This window comes from Protopterus annectens, chromosome 7.part0 (genome assembly GCF_019279795.1).
Source record: "Protopterus annectens isolate FY-2018-M chromosome 7.part0, PAN1.0, whole genome shotgun sequence".
In the NCBI taxonomy this organism is placed as follows: domain Eukaryota; kingdom Metazoa; phylum Chordata; order Ceratodontiformes; family Protopteridae; genus Protopterus; species Protopterus annectens.
This window is the reverse complement of record NC_056739.1, coordinates 893167264-893191722: the sequence shown is the minus strand read 5'-3', so window position 1 is coordinate 893191722 and position 24459 is coordinate 893167264. Positions and strand designations below refer to the sequence as shown.

General features: G+C 41.2%; 1 protein-coding gene across 1 annotated transcript in view; it reads right to left on the bottom strand.

Annotated features, from left to right (window-relative positions):
- RRP9 (ribosomal RNA processing 9, U3 small nucleolar RNA binding protein) overlaps positions 1-24459 on the bottom strand; it is a gene marked incomplete in the record, with an annotated part of 550676 nt that overhangs the window by 196899 nt on the left and 329318 nt on the right. Inside the window, 1 exon segment of the mRNA XM_044077476.1 lies at positions 12093-12155. Within this exon segment, the coding sequence (XP_043933411.1) occupies positions 12093-12155 (63 nt within the window).

Genomic DNA, 24459 nt, shown 5'->3' with positions numbered 1-24459 from the left:
CAAATGATTTCCTTCTTTAAACAGGGAAGAAGGTGGATAACTTGTTCCAAGGGATTCTGGTGTTGTGACCAGATATTGTTGAAGTACCATTGCCGTTTTCGCATATGCATTATGGCCAATGGTAGCATGGAAATGGTTGCTGCCATCAATCCCAAGAGTCGAAGGAATTGCCTTGTAGTGACTGTCTGGGAGAACAAGACTTCCTGGAAGTAGGAAGTTAGAGACAGAACCCTGTCCTGTGGGAGACAGGCTTTCATTCATTCTGTATTGATTCTGCAACCTAAGAATGTCTTGTCGTTGTCTGGGTTCAGGGAGGACTTCCTGAGGTTTGGGGTGAACCCTAGACTTTAGTGAAGTGTAGATGCCTTAACAGGGAATCTTTGGACTGTGCTAGGATAAGGATGTCGTCCAGATATGGGTAAATCTGGATTCCTTTGATCCTGCAGAAGGCAATGGCTGGAGCTAGGCACTTTGTAAACACTCTTGGGGCAGTGGATAAACCAAAGGGCAAAGCTGTAAATTGGAAGTGCGAGGATGGGCCAGAAAAATGCAGGAAACGTCTGTGTGAGGCCCTGATGGGGATTTGCAGGTAAGCATCTTTTAGGTCCAAGGTGACCATGAAAGCATTTGAGGGTATGAGGGGTAAGAGAGTGGGAAGTGACAGCATTTTGAAGGTGGGTACTTGCAGGTAAAGGTTTAGGAAGGAGAGATCCAAAATGGGTCTCCAGGGACCATCCTTTCGAGGGACCAGGAACAGATGGGAGTAGAATCCCTTTCCTTCTTGTCCTGTGCGTACTGGCACTATTGTGCCTTGTTGTTGCAGGTCTGACAGAATTTGTGGAAGGAGATGGCATTGGTTTCTTGGGGGAAATAGCATACCCTTCCAAGGGGGAATTTGTTTCCAGGATAGAAAGTACCCTTTTTGAATAATGGTTAATAATAATGGAGGCAAAAGAATGCGGGTTACGCCTAACAAAGGTAGTCTTAGCTGGGTAGTTCTATAAACTTTGGGTATAAGGGATACCAGGAGATGTTTTATATCCTGTAATTCTTTGCTTTTTTCTTGCAGATTCTTAAATAGGTTTGCAGATTGCTTTCCAAAGAAGAAGTTGTGATCCAGGGGGCGTCCCAGATTTTGGACTTGAAGTCCTCTGGCAGATTCTGTAGTCTAAGCGAAGAATATCTCCTAAGGACAGATGCTGATGCTGCAGAGCGAGCAGAAGCTTCTGCAGCATCGTAGCTGCATCTTATGGAGTGTCTAGCCACTTGTAGGGCTAAGAACAATTTGGAGGACATATCCGTCTTAATTGGACTGTCAGGGACTGAAGCCAGCATAGAGGTGGCTTGGGATACTAAGTCCAGGGCATACTTGGTCATGTGTGTTTAAATTAATGGCTGTGAAAGCCAAAGTGGAGGAAGTGTCACCTTCTTGCCTATACTATCCATGGATTTGCTATCTTTATCCGTGGCCAACAGGGAGGCAGACGATAACAACCTAGACTGTTTATCAGGGGCAGTGGCAATCACTGCTGGGTCTACTAAGGGTGGCTCTGAGGAATTTTTGTTCTTCTGGCACCTTGTAGAAGTGGTCTGGGTGCTTAGGTGCAGGAGGCTGAGAGTCAGGTGTTCTAGAGGCTGCAGTAAAGGCATCCAAGTATGCTGGAAGAACAGGGGGTACAGCTGTAGGGGAGGGGGGCTCCACTTGCAGCAGTTCAAAGTATCTTTTTTGGGTTTCTGTCATTTGGGAAGTATCACATTTGAAATCTTTCATTTTGGTGATGGTTTCACCAAATGTAATGTCTTCAGGTGGAAAATCCCCTTCCACAGAATCCTCATCAGGAGAATAATATTCCTTGGGAACAGCAATTTGGGATGCATAAGAGATGGATTAATCCGAGGAAGAGTAGGAAGATTCATGTTCTTCTTCCTCAAGGAGAGGAGCCATGGGGATGGAAGAAGCAGGGGGAGGACTAGGGCTTAGCAGAGGCAATGTAGTTGTGGGTGAGGCAGAAGGCCTACGGGCCATAAATGCCTGCATAAGAGAAGAGGTGAAGGCCTCCCAGTCTGGAGGGGCTTCAGAAGCAGGAGTAGTGTGTTTTGTTTTCTGCTTCTTTTTGGTTGGAGTGGCCTTAGGAGTCGGTCTAGGGCCGGGTTTGGCAGCGGCTGTATCAGAGGTATAGATCCCGGTCAAAGAAACCACCAAATCTGGTTCCCCCTCGACATCGACAGGCGTCTGTGTCTGAGAAAGCTCCGTGGACGTGCCGGTCATCCGCTGTGCAGTGGCCTCCGTGAGGGAGGTCGATGGAGCAGACGGATCTGCAGAGCACTCAACTCCTACATCGGCAGTTGTCCGGGCGCGAAGCGGCAGGCGATGAAGGCCTAGGCATCTTGGCCTTCTTATGTGGAGGTTCTTGGGCGGCCTCCGAAGCGGGATCCATCCTGAGATCCAGCCGTTTGAGGCGTTAATTTTCTAAGTAAATATTTAAAGCTGCAAGGCAGCTACATTAGGTCATAGGAACAAAAGATTTACAAATAGGGCAGGCGTCATGGTCGTGTTCCCGGCCTAAGCAGAAAACGCATTTGTCATGGGCGTCCTTATGGGGAATTTGGCGCCCGCATTGGCACTTTTCCTTTTTCCCTGACATCAGCTGAAAGCTACAACAACCAAGCCTAAGCAATGCGAAAGTTCAGTAAAATATCAGAAATGCAAAAAACCCAACGAGTTACTTATCTATAGTCGATCTGCCGTTTGGAGACCAATCTTACGATGCAAAGTCGTCTGCAGCTGAAAAGTTCTGAGGATTGTGCTTGCAGACACGGGGTCCCTGGTTTATGGCCCTACGTGTGACGTCCCACACAGCTGCAACAGCCAAGCTGAAGCTTTTGTATAGGAGCAGACGTACGAGTCGCCTGAAGGCAGGAAATCCCACACTAAGAATACTGCAACATAGGAATAGAAGGACATCTGAAAGATCCAAAACGGGTTTCCAAGTGCTTTCCTTCCTGGGAACAAAAAAAAATTCCAGATCAAAAACTTTCCTTGCTGGGAATGGGGACAGGTTTTGTTGAATCTTATGACAGCATGCCTCTTAGAATCTAAGGGAACTAAGGAGTCTGCTTTTTTGGTAGAATGATTCCTAATTGTAGGAGAATGGATGCCCAAAGTTGTAGTCCCCCTGGGTTATTCCCAGTATCCATTAGTCTGTTATTTGCTTCAAGAAATGCAGGGAATGAGAAAGATTACCTGCTTGTTTGGTAGCATGTCCACGGTGGGGAAAAGGAAAGGGGTCAGACAGTCATGCATTTTTCTTATGCAGTTAAGTCCCTTGAGGACAGCTGCCTTTCTTTTTGAGTTCCCTTGTCACTTCATTTTATACCGCTACCCAATAGATTGTTAAGTCTGATTTGAAAGTCTTCCTAAAGAAGGGGTCAAGGGTTTGAAATTCCTCTGATATTTTTGGGACCAAAAAAAAGAAAAAGGTTGTTTCTCCCCTGTAATAACTTGCCTCTTTCCTCTAATCTTAAGAGGACTTCTGTGGAGGAATTCCTAAAAATAAATTCTGTTTCCATGGGGGCATTTAATATCTGTGACTTGATGTCTTCAGGGAAACACTTGAGCCTGACCCAGGCATGCCTGCAAATCATACAGCCTGTTGCAGCATCTCCTGACATAGCACAGACTGCATCACATGCACATTTTGACTTTTTTTTTTTTATTGAAAAGCAGAAGATACCATGTTTGATAAAGGAGTTTTAATATCTAAAGCAGGAAGGTTAGTAACAGATTGCTGCATATCAAAAATGCAGAAAGTAGATACTTTCTCACATGGTCTGGCAGTTGACTGCTCTGAAAGTCAAAGTGGAAGAAGCATACACTATTCTTCCTATACCTGTCAAATGCCCTGCTGTCTTCCTCATTAGGGATAAGATTAAAAAGATGTCAAACTGTTAAACCCATTGTTCCTGTCTACAGAAATCTCAACAGGGCCTCCAATGCGATTCCTAATGAGAAATTAATGTGAATCCGGATATATACTTTATAAAGCCTATCAGGTTTCTTAGGTGTAGGAGACTGACTCTGGAGAAAATGAATTAGAAGCATCCCCAAGGCCCCAGTGCTGCAGGAACAGCTAGGGATATGGAGGAATCCAAATTTAACAGATTATATCACTTCTGTGCCTCTGAAACCTATCTTTCCTCCTTCACTTGTGTCACAAAAAGACATTTCCTCATTTAGAAAATCAAAGGAGAAATTCTCCTTTGATTCAGATTCATAAGAAATAGGGGAAGTGAGTTGGGAAGTATAATCAAGACCTTCTTCATCAGTGTCGAAAAGTACCTTCTCTTCAGAGGAAGGAGGGAGATCTCTTTCTCTTATTATGTGAAGACACAGACACAGGGGTGAAGACTGGAAAAACTGCAAAATCCTGAAGATACCCAGGGCAAATTTATAGCAGTCTTGTTGGGAGCATTTCACTCTGGAAGGTGTTGAAGACTTGGAGGTGGACTCAAGTCTGATAGTTTTTGACAAATCAGATGTCCAGACTTATGAATTACAAAGACTTCTCTTCCCTTACCAGGACTTGATGTGTACTGTCCTCTGTCAGTCAACATGAAGTGTTTTTTTTTTCCATCTCGGCTAGGGACACCTGAAGTCCAGCCTAACTGGATGTGTGGATATCCTGGGCTTTAAGCAGCTACCTACAGTGCCTTACCACAAGATAGATCAGACTGATGGTCCAATGGCTCCAAACTTACCACAGCAGAACCATACATCCCAGGTGGCTGAAACGAAGAGATGTCCTAGTTTCTTTAGATCTCTTTAGAAATTTTCCTCCTTTTTTTCACTGAAGGAGACATCAGCAATTAAGGAATCAATAGTGATAATCACGTGTGTCAAAACCTTTAGATGTTAGTTTTCATGAAAGAGTTTAAAGGAATTAAGACTACAATGGATGGCTTTGGGGGTGAAGGATAAACAGATGTCAAAGGACCACATGTGGTAACTTTCTTCAATGCAAAAAACGCAAGCCATGTGGGCGCCATTGTAAGGAATGTGTCTACCACATGTACAGTTCTCATTTTCTGACAGAGAGATAAGACACTAAAGAAACACCCTTTTTATAGAAAAAAAAGGAAGTTCCGAGTGGTGGACTTATCCATCAATAAAACTGTATTTGCAAGCTGAACACTGACATTATAGATGCTGAAAAGCTGAAATGTTTGACTGTGCACATCAATGGCAATAAAGTTCTGATTTTTGACGCATCTTTTTTATACTACTTCTCCTGCTCAAACGGACAAATGGAGCAGGAGGAAGGCACCCAAAAACTTTAGCACACAGGCCAGACATCTTACATCCTCGGCAGGATATGTCCCATTTAGTAGCTTTTTGCTACTGCAACAGTGAGCAAATGATGAACATCTAATGATACTGGACACAGCACAATATGGTTAAGCAAAAGGACTTCGGTAGGTTCCGACACTGACAGGAAGGAAAGGTGTTATTCAAAAACTTATCAGCCCAAATATCTAACAAAAGAACCTTGCTTGCCTTTTCATGCCAAGACAGCAATTTTCCCCCAGAGGAGCAAACATGCTACTTAGTGAGCTGAAAAAGCAATAAAATGCCAGCAACAAAACTGAGTAACTCAATATGTAGTTTCAAGAAATGGTCACGTTTGCTTACAAACACTAGGCATTGGTACAAAATTAATGACTAACAAGGGTTGTCAAGATGCAATTAGAGACTTCCCTTTGGTCTTTTGAAGCAAACAGCTAACTGCCACTTTGCCCTCATTTCTTCCTCCACATCAGTTCCAACCAGCACTCTGCTGCCTTTGCATAATGCACTGCTTCTTGCAGTGGTAGTTTCCAAATGTACTAATGTCTCCAACCAAATATACTGAGCCATAGGAAAAAGAGCCAGCTGTATACATACCTCTCCCTGTAATATATGAGAATTTAGACTATGCTGCTCAGTTAATACGTTATCAAAATGCAAAGGAGAGAAAGGAGAGTCAAGAATAGTGTGGGGCTGTTGGGAAAGGGTCCATCTATTCCACTCTGCTATCTCCTTGTACCGTAAAGACGTATCATGCCAGTCTGCTTCCTGTCAGGCCGCAGAGATTTGTTTTCCCTTGTTGCTGCAACTGAGCCTTGCAGGGACCTGTGGGACCATGGGCTCTGCTGACTCTACTGAAAGAACCTCTGATGTGTGACACCCCAAAAGCTGACAGGCTTTCAGCAACATCATTCAGCTGTGTCAGGTAGCAGTTTATCTCATGACCAGATAATAGTAGTTAATGAAAGCAGGCATCAGTGACAAAAAGATTAAAATTTCCTAATAAGATGGGTTAAGCAGAGTGATGCATGGCTTTGAATATATAAGCCACTGCCTGCAGCCCAGCTCACTGCAACTATTGATCTGAAGGTCAATTTAATTATATGTAATATCTGCTGCAGTAATGCCCTGAAGCTCAAAAACTTCTTACCTCATTTTCAGGCAACTGGTTGAAAGTATCATAAGCTTTATCAATAGAAATTCTTCTAGACATAAATGCAAATGCAAAATACATTTTTCGATTTTGATGTATTCCATTTGCATAGTGTATGCGGTGAATGACTATCTTAATTTAGTTCTATACTACTCTTATTCTGTACATCCCATACAGTGTTTTTGATCTGTACTTTAATCTGAAGCTGTGGACGGTGATGTGATACTCTCTGGTTTGCTGCATTGCATGGTCAACACCATGGCTGAAACAAATTAGTCCCCTCCTCCATCTCATTAACAACCATATAAGCAATGTGAGTTAGAAAATTCGGCAAGCTTGTGGCCAAGGTGAAGAAAAAAGCATCACTTTCCAAAACACTCCAGAGTCCTGTATTCCTGTAGCCTTATTGGCCATCGCCAAATCAATGTCTACTTTGGGATTTTCCCATCAGTAAGGGGAGCTCTTAGGTTCATAGGTTATAGGTTCATAGGTAGGTACTAGGCTACTGGCCCTAGGGCCTATATAAGCCTAGGCAAATGGTACCCTGGCTTTTGCCACGCAAGAAAATTATTTTCCTGTGCCCCTGTCAAGCAGAGTCACAGAACTGATCCCCGGGGTGAATTTCTCATCTCCCATCCAATCATCAAGATTTTTCTTGAAGAGTGCTAATGAGGAGCTTTGTTTAATATAGATAGGTAGTTTGTTCCAGAATATGGGAAGTCTCTGAGATAGGAATCTATCCCTCCAGCATGTTCTGTTTATTGTGGTGACAAGATTTAGGTCTCTAGAGCGTGCAGCTTGGAGGGATTGGGATTTATTTACGTGGAGCATGTCCAACAGCTCTGGGTTTGACATAGCTTTGTATGATAGGCAGAGATCGCCCTGAGTAGGCGATATGCGACAGTGTAAAGCAGTTTTTTGAGACAGTCTGCGTAGGGCATCTGTTTGAGGCCGGTAATCCTCTTTGTGAGGTATTTCTGTGGCCTTTCCACTTGCTGTAGATGTCTTGTGAGGTACATACCAAAAGGGGTGTTGTACTCTATAATGGGTCTAATGAGTGATGAGTAGAGGGGAACAATGACCTCTTTTTCCTGGATGAGAAACCTTTTGTGATGAGGTGTGCCACGTAGAAGGATTTCCTGACAACTGTGGCGATGTGATTATCAAAGGAGAGACTACTGTCCACCTGTGTCCCAAGGTCTCTTATCACACTTTCGGTGTTAAGTAGACTACCGCCTATGTGGTAGTTCATGGGTACAGAGTTTTTACCAAAAGGGATGACCATGCACTTTTTGGCATTGAGCTTGAGGCCATGGCATTGACAACAGGCATCTGTCTCCCTTTTGTAGGATGTCCACATCGTTAGGAGATTTGATTATGGCTCCTAGTTTGCAATCATCTGCGAACTTTGTTAGCCATCTGTGTTTAACAGTAGAGGACCTAAGACTGAACCCTGTGGTACTCCACTTGTCACTGGTCTGAAGTTGGATTTAGAGTCTGCTACTTTCACAGTGTGGGTTCGGTCAGTGAGCCAGTTGGCAACCCATCTTGTGACATAGGGATTTATACCTAGTTTAGTGAGTCTGTATATAATTCCAGAGTGGGGGATGGTGTCGAAAGCCTTGGTGAGATCTAGATAGGCTGTGTGTACCACCTTACCCTCATCTACAGCTTTGGTGACTGCTTCAAAGACGTCTATCAGGTTTAGGAGACATGATCTGCCTTTTACAAACCCCAAATGGGTAGGGTCCACAGTTTGGAGATTACCAATGTCATTGTTTAGAAGTTCCATGACGATACGCTCCATAGCCTTGCAGACCAGGCCCGTCAGGCTAATGGGACGGTAGTTCCCGGTGTCCATGGTGGCTCCCCCTTTGTGGAGTGGGATAACTGTTGCTGGGCGCCATTCAGTGGGCACAAAGCCTGAGGTGAGGCTATGATTGAACATGGTACTTAGGTGGGATGCCAGTTCGTTCTGTAGTTCATGTAGACGCAGCCTGGGATGATGCCAGGTCCCATGGATGCTGTGTTCTTGGCTTTGGAGAGTGCGTTTTTTACCTGTGCAGCCATGATTACAGGTACTTAGCATTCTTCCGGTAGAGAGATGGGCCCTTTAGGGGATGAGAGAGGGGTAAAGTTAGCACTGAACCTATCTGCCAGGATGTTGGCAATATCCGTTGGTTCTGTATATTTAGTGCCATTGTGCTGCAACTCAGAGCAAATCTGAGTGTTGCCATTGAGATTCTTGACATAGCTATAGAATGCTTTGTGGTTGTCTTTAGAATCAGTGACGATTTTGTTTTCATAACTAGCTTTGGAGGATTTTATGAGGGATCTCAGCTACTTACTGAGGCTGACGACAGAGTTCCTCCAATCATGGGATTTTACTCTTTTTTGCAACAGTTTCTTTCTTCTGTTGTAGAGTTTGTTTATAGCAGGGGACCACCAGATTGGCTTCCTTTTTTTGGAGGATAGCATCTTGGTTCTGTTAGGGATTGCACGATCCATGCACTCGTGTAAGTGCTTATAAAGTGCAACTGTATAGGATTCAGCAGTCGTATCTCTATTGTCCATCAGCATGGGTGTCGTGAAGTTTGCCACTTCTGTCTTAAGAAGCATAAAGTTGGCTTTGGAGAAAATTTTTACGGTGTTTTCCCTAATGGGGGATGGGGCTGGGATGTGGATGTCTAGGGTGATTTGCTTGTGGTCGGATCTGACCAACGAGGAATTGACCTCTGGTGTGGAACACCGGTTGCCCATGTTGGTAATGACCAGGTCTAGAATATTGCTGCCCCTGGTGGGGGTGTGGATAAGTTGATCCAAGGCATTGGAATTTATGAATTCCAAAAAACATTGAGCACAAGAGTTGGTACACGAGTAGTTTTCCCAGTTAATGGTGGGGTAGTTGAATTCGCCCATTATTAGGGTGTTAGGTTGTACCCTAATATTTTCCAGTGTATCAAGAAATGAGTGGGAATCCTCGAGCATGGTGGGGGATCTGTAGCAAACTACAATTTGCATTGCAATATACTTGTGATTCCTGCTGTCTACAACAAAAATTTTAAAAGTGACCATGAAAGAAGCACCACTTCAGGGGTGCCTTTAGATGCCCTGTAGTCTTAAGGTGACACAAAGGAATCCTAAGGATAACAAGGTTTGCCCTGTATGGCCCTAAAGAAATTCTCCAAACCTACTACCCCACAGAAAGGACATGCAGAACTCCAAGTTCTCTTCTTCAACAAGATAAATAACTTGTGTGTGCCTCATACTGCTCTCCCCAGACTTTGAAGAGCACTCTTAGCATTCCCTTACCACAACAGACATTTTTTTCTTCAGTGTTGGTGAAGACAGCAAACTGAGCAATCCAGAACAGTCACATGACAAGGAGGAGGGAAGAGATGCATTTATTAAGGAGGAGGTAACAGGAAGCCCTGAGAAAGGAATACCCACAGTAGCTGAAGTATCCCACGTGAGATGCGGTTCTCTGACTGAAGCTAAACAGTACAGCCTGAACTAATGGAGCCATGGCCAGAAGAATCAACATCTGATTAACCGGTGCAGCATAAACAAATATGCATGTGACTATCATAAAAATGCCAGTACCCCAGTGCCATCTAACTAGGAAATATAAAGGAGACCTGCAAAAAGTGGTTAACTTTGCATCATTAGCTGCATCTGTGAGGATTAATAATCTGCAGTAGAACTCAAAAGAGAATGCACCCAATCATAAATTTGAGAGCAGTGACTTGACAGGCACCTTAAAATTTTGACTATCAGATCCTAATCAGTATGGGGCCATAATCATCATCATGAGGGCTTGGGAGCACCACTCCATTTCATACTGCAGAGGACTTGGTACCAGAAAGACATATGGGAGATTACAGCTTCTGGCTGACATGGGTAGAACCAGCACTATACTTGGCATGTAAGAAGTTAACTGAGACTATGCTGGGTTAAGGGATAGGTTCATAGGTGTATACTAGGCCAACTACCACTAGGGCCTTTATAAGCCTAGCTGTGCAACTCAAATGTGTCCCACAAGTTGTATGTTTTAGATGTTTACACAGGGGTAAATTGATGGTTACAACATGACTTACTGACTGCCTCTGTCCATCAGAGACATATTTGCCCCAAGGTCCTGTGCATACCAAAGTGAAAATGAGACTCCAAGGTCTGAAAAACTGAGACAAAACTGTAAATGATTACATATCAGTCAACTAAGAATACTGAGGAGACACTGCATTTCATCAATGCTAGGGGTGATGTTACCGAGGAAGGATGGGTTAGACAAAGTGAATGATAGGAAGACTGATAGCAGTTCCTTGCTTTCCTTTTGTTTTATGGAAGAACATTTGCTGTATGGATGTTGTGTGTATTCATTGGGTTTTTGGGTCTCAAGGAATAAGAAATAGTCTAGGTGAAATTATCAGGGCCCCCATTCTTTTTAGTTTTCCTACTGAGAGAAAAATGTTTTTCACCATCTTTTCCTGGTGGCATACACTGAACAAAAAACCCCAAATCTAAAACAGCTGACTGCAGATTAGCAAACAGTTACTGCACGCCAAACAGAAACTTAGAAGGGAAAGGAGATTACAACAGAAAGTGCAACAGTGTACCAAGAAAGTAAGTTATTGCCCCCCCCCAAAAAAGGGCAAGTTATCATGCTACCATGAAAACGGAATCTCAGTTAAGACTACATACTACACAACCCCCCACCAACAAAATGCAACTTGTCCTAAGGTAATGTGACTTGGATATAATGCATTTTGGGGTATGCTGCGTTTCAGATCAGTGACTCATTCATTCTTTTACATCACCACATGAAGATGATGTTGCTATAAAGTGAGAAGAGGGGAAAAAACAGGTAAATGTACAAGTGAATTTCCCTAAATAAGCCATCTCTTACATGTATGCCAATGCTGCTTGGATGTGTATTTCCAGCATGCTTAGGTATAAAAAGTTGCAAAACAGTTTTAATACCCAACAATATAAGCTTCCTAGAAGTACTTTTCCTCCTGCAAGGGTCTATATTACAAGACCAAAGACACATTCTATGGTCGAACATAAAAGGCTGAAAACGCAAAATATCGAAGCGGCTGTTAAGCGAATTCTTTCCCTGGGAAAGAATTTGCTTGGCCGCTTCGATACTTTGTTGTTTTCGGCACTGTAGTGCGGTCTCCGAGTTGGTATATTTAAGTAGGGGGGGTGTGGGAGGTGAAGCCCCCCCCCCACTTAATGTAATGTTTGAAATTGTTTTTTATTTTTTTGTTGGAACAGCGTTTTTTTTTCCCTTGGAAAAAAATTGCTGTTCTGACACTTCGACATTGTAAGCTTTCGCTTACATAGAGTCGATTAATCACCGTTCGCTTTTTTAAGCGTTCGGTGATCTAATACAGTTCCCTCCTGCAGGCGTCTTACAGTAGTTCAGGAGCTACTGGAGGTTTAATGTGTAATAAAAGAAATCACTGAATGTTACCCCTTTGTTGCCCATGTTAGTCCCACAAGGCTACAACCCTCTTCCACATGAGATATTGCATGACTTGCAAAACATATTCATAGTGGGATGCAGATGTAGTACTGCCAACTCTTACTTACCCATCATCGGCACCAGAAATGATGTGCTCCTCGTTAATTAGCTGCACACAATCAATTGAACCCCTGAGGAAGAAATAAAGGCACTGTCAGTTTGTTTCAGAAAAAAAATGGCTTATAAAGTGTGGTGAATTAATCAGGACTAAAAAAAAAAAAAAAAAGGCACACAGCTAGGAGGAATACACTACCCTGCCATGTAAGGTGACTGCTGAGGCTTGATCCCAGCTGCCCAACTCACCTGGAACAGACATAAAAGAGTGTGTGTGTGTGATGTAAACATGTGTGTATGTATTTCTAAGTCAACTGTTTTCTCATAAATAGGAACACTGGCTTTCCATTTTTACTTCTGGAATGTATACTTGTAAATCCCAAATTTGGACTAGGTATTGAATAAACATGTTCGTGGAATTTGTCATTCCAGACAAAAGCACTCGTATACAATAGCTTGTGTTATTACTTAGAAATAATAATACTGTCAGTATACTTGACTGCTCTATCTTATTCAAACCTATAGAGCGTTTTTTTTTTGTACACTTCCACTTCACAAACACAGCTCCTCATGGTCTTTTGGGGTGTGTTTTCTTTAAGTGAATTACCAGACAGTAATAGGCAGTGTTAGAAAGTGGCAGTTACTAACAAAATGACACTAAGACTGCTAATCTAGCATGTTCTACAGGAGAGAAATAAAAAAAATGCCACTTATTATTCAGATTTTCAAAATTATGTTCATATTTTCATTACTGAGAGCCCTACATGTTTTTGAGGGAAATTCTGTGAAATTCTATGTGAGAGACAGGAAAATTCACTGCCAATGTCCATTTATATGAAACTATACCTGAGACACTACTAATTGTTGGTTAGTAATTAGGAAACCTTAGAAGCTGCTGAAGAAAACAGTGTTATTTGCACTGTAAGTTGTACATCTTGTGAGAAATATTTATATTGCTATTTATACAATTAAGCACATCCACATTTCTGTAAATATCTCAACAAGCACGCATTCACAGAGGAATTTCTTGCTGTCATGTGAAAGATGTCTGGTTAACAATTAATGTTCAGACAATATATGTCTAGGTTGTACAGTCCCCAATATGTATGAGACTGTGAAAGTTAGCAAAAATATAATTTTGAGTTTGTGTGCATTATAATACATTACAGTATTTACAGAAAGACAAAAATGCAAAAATGTTATTAATGCTATAAAGATTACATCTTACTGATAACATTGCTAATTATATACCTCTAACAGCTTTTATTGTTCACAAAATATTTATATTTATTTTATGCTTTTAAGTTGATTTTTCAGAAAATGCTCTGAAATGCAAGATGCATGCAGGCTTGTAAAGGTGCAACATTCCACACCACATAGGTGTCAATGATTTAAACCAAGATGCTCTAAAAATGTAACATCAATGACCAAATTACATTCAAAAATCTCACATACTGTAAATTGGTGTCACTACTCAAACAAAGAAGATGTACAACTGGGGATAAAAGCAATGCAACAAGAGCCTGAACAAAATATTTGGTTTACATGTTTATTCATATGCTGAAGTACTAAAGACAACCTGATATAACAGAGAAAGCTTAGTTCAGTTTTCCACAGTTAAAATATGCTGTCATTACATCTGACTTGGTTTGCTGTCTGGACAAACTGCATTACATAACCCACTATCCACAAGCACATAAAGAGGAGGAAAATCAAAGAACTGTAGCTAATGTACTTCATCATGATTACAATAAACTCTACACTGATATTATCTTTGGTTAACCTGACTGCATCCCTGAGTTTGGGAATAAACATGATCACCCCCTCAACAATGTATGTAATATAAAATGTATTTTGCAACAGCAGTCGGTCAGTTAGCGGAAAACTTTTTTTTTAATGCTGAAGGCAAAAATGCATTTCTATTTAAGTGTTCTCTACATCACGGTCAAAACTTCAAAACCTTCCTCTGGCTATGCATGGTGGTGACTCAGGAAAGTATTCCTGGGACTGGACAAAAAACCTGATCAGACGAGGTGCGAAGCTGTAAAAATCATTATTTCCTTACATATTCCACAGAGACGAACACTGAAAAGATGTAAACCAATTCAATCAAATGGTGTGAATGGACTGGCTCCTAGCATTAAAGCTATGCGTCAATTCCATGAAACATTTAAATCCTTCTAGATGTGTAGTGGTCTAACCTTTGAGAGAAATGACAGCAGTGAAGAGTTTAGTAAAAATCACATTACAAAAAGGAATGAGCTGTGAACACCTCTCGCTCAACTGGCAAATAATCAGTGATACCCTCAGTAAATATCTTATTTAACACTTTCTATTTTATACCGTACAGCTAGAAATGTTACTGCCACAGCCAGGAAATGAAACAGGAACACTTATTTCTGGAACCAGAAAATGCTGCTTGACTTGCATAATGTTTCATCTTTCCTTCAGAGAGTTTGTCAGCAACAAATACTATTTGAATTCTTTTACATAACCAGTTTTCCTCTCACATGCTTTGTTTCACATTTTATTTATTTTACATTTGTTGACCGGGCTAGTCTAACTGGATATATGTCCATTTTCTGTAGAGGCCCGGGGAGAAATGCTCCACATAAAACAGATAAACACACAGAGCATTAAGAACTCAGTTACAGAACATTAAACCTCAGATACAGATAGCTTGTCAGACAAAAACAGGTGTTTTAAGGTAATTTAGCAAACATGATGGAACAGAAAAATAGAACAAAAATAAGATAATCCTTTGTTTTTTTTTTTTTTATTTTGTGAACACTGTGGGAAGAAAGTCTTCAGAAGGATATGGGAAATTCCCATCTCAAAGTTATGAGCAAGGAACAGAAGAACAGAGTAGTTAAAAACAGGATTGGGAGAGTAAGTAGACGGGGAGAAACTCATAATGAGACAGAAATATTCCATCTTTCTTAGGTGCAATAAGAGCAACTTGAAGGTAGAGGCCTTAAAGTGGCAATAAAGTGAGCAAGTAGCCTGGGAAGACTAATTATGATGAAAATAGACAGAGATAGTCTTAGTCAGCGTTTGAACAGGGACATAGCCAATGGCTTGTAAGGTATTGTTTTAGTTTCTTTTTGAAGAGTGTAGTAGAAGACAGAGATGTAAGTTCACTGGGAAGAAGGTTCCAACTTTTCCCCACAGTATTAGAGAAAAGGGAATCTCCTGCTTTATTGTTGGGTTTATGTATGGATACCAGAAGTTTATTGGCTGAGCGTAGGTTTGTAAGATTTTTATATGGGCAGATTAAACTTGTGAGAATTGGTATGTTTTCTGGGTGATAAAGGGTTTTATGGGCAATAGTCAGTTGATGAAATAAAATTTGATTGTACAATTCAAGCCAACCAAGCTGCTTCAGATTTTGGCAGTGGTGGGTTCTAAAAGGGGAGCTGGAAGCAAATCTGGCAATATTATTGTAGGAGACTGCCAGCTTGTGGAGGTTGCTTTTGGATAGATTTGTATATATAGGAGAGGCATAAAAGAGAGTAGAGATAAGGTGGGTTTGGGCAATAATAGTTCTAGCTATGGGAGTAAGGAAGGGCTTTATTTTATAGAGGGAGCCTAGTTTTCGGTTTACTGATTTGATTGTGATGTTGATGTGAGTGTCATAGTTAAGGCTGTCAAGAGTTTGGTAGTAGTGTCAGGAGATATGACTGTACCAGTTTTAGATTTGACAGAGAAGTTAAGTGGGGTGGACTTTTGTGTAGGAGTAAACAGCAAGAGTTTAGTCTTTTTGGGGTTAACGAGGAGACATCGCTGTAGAAACCATTCTTCTACAAGCTCAAAGGTATTCTGGGTGAGGGACTGCAGTTCAGAAGGCCCTGTGGCTGAGGATATTAATGTGGCGTTGTCTGCATATTGTATTGTTACAGCTTGGGGGATACTAAAAGACAGATCATTTACAAAGATAGAAAACAGAAGAGGGCCCAAAATGGATCCTTGGGGTACACCAAGGGAGACAGGTAGGTGGGAGAATAGAGTGTTTTCCCATAGCACTGCCTGTTGCCTGTTGTCTAGGTAGGACTTGAACCACTGTAATGCTTGAGTATCAAATGAGAGGGACTTGAGAAGATTCAGCAGTAGCTGATGGTTAACCATGTCAAATGCTTTTGAAAGATCAATAAAGAGAGCACAGGACAGGGTATTATTGTTGCGATTTTTGTTAATGTGGTCAGAGAAGGAAAGGAGGGCAGTAGTGGTGCTATGGAAAGGTCGAAAGCCGTGCTGAGAGCTGGCTAATAGGCTATTTTGAAGAAGGTGGTCTAATAGCTGACTGTGGATGCATTTTTCCATGACTTCAGCTATGGGAGACAGAAGGGCAATTGGACGGAAGTTGTAAAGTTCTGCTGAATTGCCACCTTTATGTAGTGGGATGATATGTGAGACTTTCCAGATGGATGGGATAGTACCTTCAATAATGGTTCTATTTACTAGGATAGAGATAGGGTAGGCAATAACTTTGGCTGCAATTTGAAGGCACTTAGAAGGTAAGAGGTCTGCTGAAGGGGTAGAGGGTTTGAGTCTTTGAAGGAGGGTACAGATGAGGGATGTGGGGACAGGGTGGATTTGGAAAGTGGGTGGTGAGGCATGTGAGGAAGAGGGCAGATTAGAGGATACATGAGGTAGAGAGTTAGCAAGTGACTGGATAGCTTCAGTAAAGAAGTTATTGAAGGAGTCGGCAATTTGTTTGGGATTGTCAAGGGTAATTCCAGATGGGGGTTGGTGTTTTAGAGTTGCCTGGGTGAATGAGTCTATTGATACCGGACCAGAATTTCTGTGGACTTTGATGGTTGGTATGTTGAAGTTGGAATACATTTTTTTTGTCTGATATTATAGATGCTTTAGTAGAGTTTCTAAGTAGTTTAAATTTTAAGCGATCAGATGGGTCTTTAGAGGTACGCCATTTGGCCCAGAATTTGTTTCTTAGCAAAATTTTTTTCTTAGTTTCCTTAGTAAGCCATGGTGCTGTTTTGGTGGTGTTCCTAAGGGTACAAGAAGGGGCATGGGTAGTCCAGGATTTCAAGGAACTTGGAATTGAAGTATGCCACATCTTCCTCAAGTTGGAGGTATTTTAATGGTGTCCAGTTGCATACACTCAGTTCATTTAGGAAATGTTCCGGGTTGAAATGTTTATTTGAGCGAGTAGTTCTAAAAGTTGTAGGACAGGGTATATTAAGCTTTTGCCTAATAATATAGGTTAGGGAGTGATCACTAATGTCTTCTGGCAGGATACCTACATTATAGGTTATGGACTGGGTATTTATTAGGATCCAATCTAGGGTGGTTTCTTTGTTGGTGGGTTTATGGGTACGAGTAGGTGAGTTTGGGAGAAGCCATGAAGATTTTCTGTGATTAGTTGGGTTATCAGAATTACAGGTATTCCAGTCTATATTAAAGTCACCTAGCACAATAGTTTCCTGTGGATAGTTAATGGACAGCCAGCAAAGGATATTTTCTAGGGAGTTGATGTTATTACCTGGAGGAAGATATGAGCATAAAATGTAGATGGACTTACAAGTATTTAGCTGTAGCTTAGTGATAAGAATTTCTGAGTTGGTATTGGATGGTGGATGAGCAACAAGTAGTGAAAGTTGGAGCTCTGCTTTGTATATTAAGGCCACGCCCCCGCCCTTCTTGTTAAGGCGATCCACTCTTAAAATGTTATATCCAGGAGGGGTGATTTCATAGTCTTGGGTTGATGGTTTTAACCATGTTTCGGTTAAGCAAAGGATGTCAAAGTCATGTATATCCAGTAGGGCATGAAGGTGAGTAACTTTATTATTCACACTTCGTATATTTGTGAGCCAAGAAGAGGGAGTTATGAGGCCTTGTAGGGGTGTGAGGGGAAAGGTAGAAGGTCTACTTGGGGGATCAGGACTAATATTGGTAGGGCCAGGATTGGGATGTATATCACCATCTAGTAGGAGGTGTAGTATAGTCTACATGTGTGGATTAGAGAAGGATTCAGTATATTATGTCCTCTCTTGATTTGGTGGTGTTTATAGTTAATATGGGTGACTCTGATACTTTGGGAGGAAATAGTTGGTAGAAAATGTTATGTTTATATGTTTAAGGCTGGCTGGTAAAGCAGGAAGGGATGTTTGTTTTGTGGGCTGGTGGAAGCTAGCGTAACTGAGATGTTCATAGGCAGTTAGGGTATAGGTTCACATTATAATGTTAATGACAGTGCCTGTCCAGCAGTCAGGCAGAGGTAACTAATGCATTATCTGCTGTTTTGTAAGGGAGTGATTAGAACACAGATACTTGTTTAAAAGACATAAAAGTAATTCCAATGTTTTATAGGAAAGAAGAAGTGATTACATTTTATCTAAACTGATGTAGATACATATACAAGAGCACTCAGCCAGTTTATCAGACTGTGGTTTCTGTTCGAACCACATTAACCGTAGATGTCAGTTATTTTGCTTGTGGTAGTGATTTCCCCCCCATGTTCTCTTAAAAAGGACTTCACTAAGATGGACAAATGGGGTTAATATATGCAGCACCATACAACAAACACTAACAATTTCAGTGTTTCTGCAAGCTTATCTTTCTCTTTAGCTTCCCAAAAAATCCTACCCTTCTACATCCACTTGCTCATTTTTTCTCTTTCCTTTTAATCTCTGCCTTGAAAGACCAATGTAGAATTTATTACTTCTTAAATTTGTCAGTACCATGCATAAATGATCTCTTTTACAAAACAGTTCATCATCCCTTCCATTGCAGAACTATATTAACATTTATAAAAATACTTTCAGAAGAAGGTATGCATTACACCATTGTTAGAGCAACATGTACAAAGTGTCAAAAAAGAGGGTTTACATATTCTTTAAAAGTAAAACAAACTGCCCATGATATACACATTCTGATAAGAGAATGGCAGAAAGGTATGTCTTGCAGAAGAACTGGTGGAAGAATTACAACTTATGGCTACAACTAGTTTTCTAAAAAAGTGTGTGTATTCCTGATACTCCAACATCATACCTAAACATCAAAAAAGCTCCGTTCACTTCAGCACAGAAAAGACACACCTACAGCATACCTCTCAAGCATCACTAATTTTAATATATGTCCCTGAATCGGATTCAAATGTTTGCTCTAGACCTCTCAAACTTTCAGAAAAATCACTATTAGAGTAAGTAAATTGCCAGACACTACAGTCAAAGGCCTCTTATCCCTTTGAAAAATGTTTAAGTTCAAGTAAATCTTTGTATTTTACTGAGATCTAACTGAACAGTAACATTTTAAAAGTGCTTGTGTTTATGGCATTTACAGTGGATATAAAAAAATTACACACCCCTGTTAAAATACCAGGTTTCTGTGATATAAAAAAATGAGATTACAATTATTTTATTTATATTTGTTTACCGGGAAAGTCCGACTGGATGCAAGTCCTTTTTCAGCGGAGGCCCTGGGAGAAAAGCTCCACAGAAAAGTTGCACACTGATACATGGTATACAGACTAGACAAGATAATTTTACAGCAGTGATAAAGTTAACATGACTAAGTACAAAGGAACATTTGTTAAAGTTTAATTCGACACATATACAATCAACACATACAAAAATACTAGGCAAATGCCTAGAAATACAGTTTATCTAACAGCTACAGTTATGATCAAAGAAGGAGATTGTTAGTAATCCTGTATTTAGTCTGGTTTTAGGCAAGGACAGAGCCAGTGAAATTTTAGATGTGATTTAAGAGCAGACTTGAAAAGATGGCTAGGAAGGGTAGTAAGGGTGGTTGGAAGGTCGTTCCAGAGCTTAGATATGGCACAAGAGAACAGTGCTTCCCCTGCTGAGTTTTTGGCTTTGGTGACTTGAAGCAGATTTTTATTGCAGGAGTGTAGGGGTCTGGAGGAGTGTATGAAGTGCTAGGGTTCTGAGAGGGTAGTTACGTTTATGAGCAAAGGTGAGTTGGGTTAGGTGTAGGAGCTGAGGGAGCTCAAGCCACTCTAGGTCTCTAATCTCTTCAAAACTTTTCCCACTTTTATAATGTGACCTATAACCAAGTACAATTCAATTGAAAAACAAATCTGTTAGGGGAGAAATATTAAAAATAAAAAACATACAAACAAGCTGGTTGCATAAGTGTGCATATCCTTAAACTAATACTTTGTTGAAGCACCTTTTGATTTAATTACAGCATTCAGTCTTCTTGGGTACACACCTGGCATCAATTAAAGAGACTCTTATTAACCCAAATAAAGTTCAGCTATCCTAGTTCAGCTATCCTAGTAGGATTTTCCTGACATGTACTCAGTTGCCTGCTACAGCAAAAGCCATGGTTGGCAGAGAGCTTACAAAGCATCACACTGATCTCATTGTTGAAAGGTAAGAGTCAGGAGAAGGGTACAAACAAAATTTCCAGAGCACTGGATATACCATGGAACACACTGAAGAGAGTCATCAAAAAGTGGAGAAAATATGGGACGACAGTGATCCTGCAAAGAACTAGACATCCCTCCAAAATTGATAAAAAGACAAGACAAAAACTGGTCAGGGAAACTGCCAAAAGACCTACAGCAACACTGAAGGAGCTGCAGGAATTTCTGGCAAGTACTGGTTGTGTACTACGTGTGACAACAATCTCCTGTATTCTTCATATGTCTGCGCTATGGGGTAGGGTTGCAAGACTGAAGCCCTGAAGCCTTTTTTTTTTTTCACAGAAAAGCATCCAGGCCCAGCTAAAGTTTGCAAAACAATATATCAAGTCTCCCAAAAGCATGTGGGGAAAATGTGTCATGGTCTGATAAAACCAAGGTTGAACTTTCTGGCCACAATTCCAAAAGGTACGTTTGGCGCAAAACAACAATGCATCACCAAAAGAACACCATCCCCATGGTGAAGCATGGTGGTGGCAGTATCATGCTTTGGGGTTGCTTTTCTTCAGATAGAACTGGGGATTTAGTCTAGGTGGAGGGAAGTATGAACACTTCCAAATACCGGTCACTTTTGCCCCAAAACCTTTAGGCATCTGCTAGAAAGCTGAAGATGAAGAGGAATTTCACATTTCAACATGATAATGACCCGAAGCATACAGCCAAATCAACAAAAGAATGGCTTCACCAGAAGAAAATTAAAGTTTTGGAATGGCCCAGCCAGAGCCCAGACCTAAATCCAATAGAAAAAATGTGGGGTGACCTGAAGAGGGCTGTGCACAAGAGACGCCCTCGCAATCTAACAGATTTGGAGTACTTTTGCAAGAAAGAGTGGGCAAATATTGCCAAGTCAAGATGTGCCATGCTGATAGACTCCTACCCAAGAAGACTGAATGCTGTAATTAAATCAAAAGGTGCTTCAACAAAGTATTAGTTTAAAGGTGTGCACACTTATGCAACCAGCTTATTGTACGTTTTTTTATTTTTTTATATTTTTTTCCCTAACAGATTTGTTTTGTTTTTCAATTGAATTGCACAGGTTATAGGTCACATTAAAGGTGGGAAAAGTTTTGAAATGATTTACTGCGGTCTCATTTTTTTATATCACAAAAACTTGGCATTGTTAACAGGGGTGTGCAAACTTTTTATATCCACTGTATGTCTGATTATTTTGCTTTCCTGATTTGTAAAATTTTGAGTGCTGTAACAAAAACTCATGCCATCACCTATCTAGGCAAATTAACTGCCCACGGACCCTTTACAATAACACAGGCTATTCACAACGTACAGAAATTACTAGTACAACTTACAATAGTAACCATTCAAAGGTGTTAGAACATACAAGTACACATACACAGCAAAGAACTTAGTCAAAGACCAGCTAGTTCATATAAAGTTTTACTTTTACAGAGGCTAACTACACTAGAAATCAGAGGCTACTTACTACAAGACTACCGACTATGGTCTCTAATTCATTAGCACTAAACTGAAAGGCACTGATTTTAATGGACTGACATAAGACAAACAGCACAGTTTACTTAATAATCAGGGTGTCTGATATGCAATTGTTCAATCAGCTGATCTTTGAGGGCCTTTTGCAGCAAGTACCAGCTGATACCTTGACTGAGAAAGCACTCCTACACATTTTTTCAACATTTATTAGTTCAGTACATGCTGTGAAGACACCAAGATGGCTAGAAGACTATTACCCACAATTCCCAGTTCTGCACCCTTAAGGAAAATGAGCGAGTTGCACCTAAAAGTATATTTAAAAAAAATCAAGACAAGGATATAAAACTGAAAAGCTGTGATATTTAAGTGTTCAGTGTCAAAAAGTTGTTAAAAGGGTGATCCAATCATACAAGGACAGCACGGTGGTAATAAATATTGTACTACTGAGATCCCTTTGGAAGATCAGTTGTGTTCTTATTTTATCAGGTAGTCTATGAAGAGGACCCTCATGACAGGTCCTACAATTATGCTCAACTTCCACCAATCATCAATCAGTATCGTTTCCTAGAGGTACTCATAACTCTGGATAGATGCACCCATCATAATGCACATCATATCAACATATGCACAACTACAGAGACTTTATCCCTTACACTCACCAGTTCAATCTCTACCCACTAGCAAGTACTCTCCTACAAAACAAAAAACAGAATGAAAATATGGCACCCCATTCCACATAACAGATATATTAACACTTACAGGAATTCCTACAGCCAAGGTTGGATGGAAAAACAGTCCACTCATACAAGGGCAAGGGAAGTGTTTTCATGACCTATCAAGGAGGGCCCTCTTCATAGTTCAGACACAATAAGAATATATACCCAACACAGAGGACCCTCCAGTAGCTCGAATGAATCCCCAAGCACTTTAGCCACCAGTATGGAAAGAGCCACAGGACTACATCAAGATAATCTCACTGGATATTCACATCCCGACCCCACCCCCTGCCCAGAAAACCACAGTGAAAAACTTCTCTAAAGCAAATGTCACACTCCTCAAAACCGAGGTGGAATCCTTCAAAGCCCCCGGGCCTGTGGAAAATACGGCCCAGACCGCAGAACCCTTTATAAACGCATTCCATGAACACCTTCAGGAATGCATGGATCATGCAATCCCAAATAAAACCAAGACCCAATCCTCCAAAGGCAGATGTCCTGTCTGGTGGACCCCAGCCAGAAACAAACTATACAATAGGAGGAGGAAGCTACTACATGATAGAGCAAAATCCCAAAAAGGGAAGGCATCTCTGATCAGTGTTAGCAAAAATCTAAGGGCACTCATAAAAATCGCTAAGGCCAAAAAATTGCACAGGACACTAAGGATAATCACAAGGCTTTCTTTAGTATGTTAGGAAACCTGGGGGGGAATTTCCCAGATATGCTCAAATTAGTCAAAATGACAAAAATACACCAAACCCATAGACATTGCCAACATCCGACATCTCAGATGCTCGGACCAGATGGTGTCGGCTGCATCCTACATGAACTCCAAGAAGAGCTAAACCCAAACATAAAACTACTGTTCAATCTCAGCCTTACCACAGGATATGTACCCAAAAGTGTGTGTACAGCAACAGTGGTCCTCTCTCAGGTGGTGTGTCAACAACAGATCCTGACTATCCCCCATCCCCATGACTAGCTGCTTGGTCTGCAAAGCTATGGAAAGGATCATCATGGACAAAAGATATTGGGGACCTACAGACACTGGATCCTACCCAGTTTCTTTTGTGTTAAGCAGATCCTGCCTCTTAAACCTGGTTGATTTCTTTGAAACAGTCACCAAGGCCATTGACTAGGGAAGGTGGTCCACACAGAAAGCCTCTTGATACAATACCCCACTCGCATAGATAAGCTCACCAGCTTAAATATAAACCCCTATGTCACTAGATGGGTTGCAAAATGGCTCAAGGACAGACCCACTTGGTTAGAATTGCTGGAGCCATGTCAGACTCAAACCAGGCTATAATCAACTCTCCAGCCGACACAAGCATCCTCCAAGGCCTCATAGAAACAGACAACTGGTGTGCCAGAGCCATGGCTCAAAAGCTAAGCCAAAATGTATAGTCATCCATCCCCTTTGGCAAAAACAAAGTGCCACAAATTAGTTGATAGCAATCTCTCATTTGACAACAACGCGCCAAAGTGGTTAGAAAAACATTTATATAGCCCACCACCTAATCATGGATTGTACAATGCCCCTTTGGGATGTACCCTTACAGACACCTGCAGCAACTGGAAAGACTCCAAAAGTACCTCACCAAGAGGATCAAAGGGGCTCTCAATAGATGCCCATGCTGCCCGTTAAAAAAAACTCCAGCTCTACTCAGTGGCATACCGCCTGCTCAGAGAGCTGATCTGCCTGTATAAAGCCCCATCCACAAACCCATATATGACATGGACATGCTGCACCTCAAAAATCCAAATCCCATATGAGAGCTGAACCTCAGAAGTGAAACCAGCAGG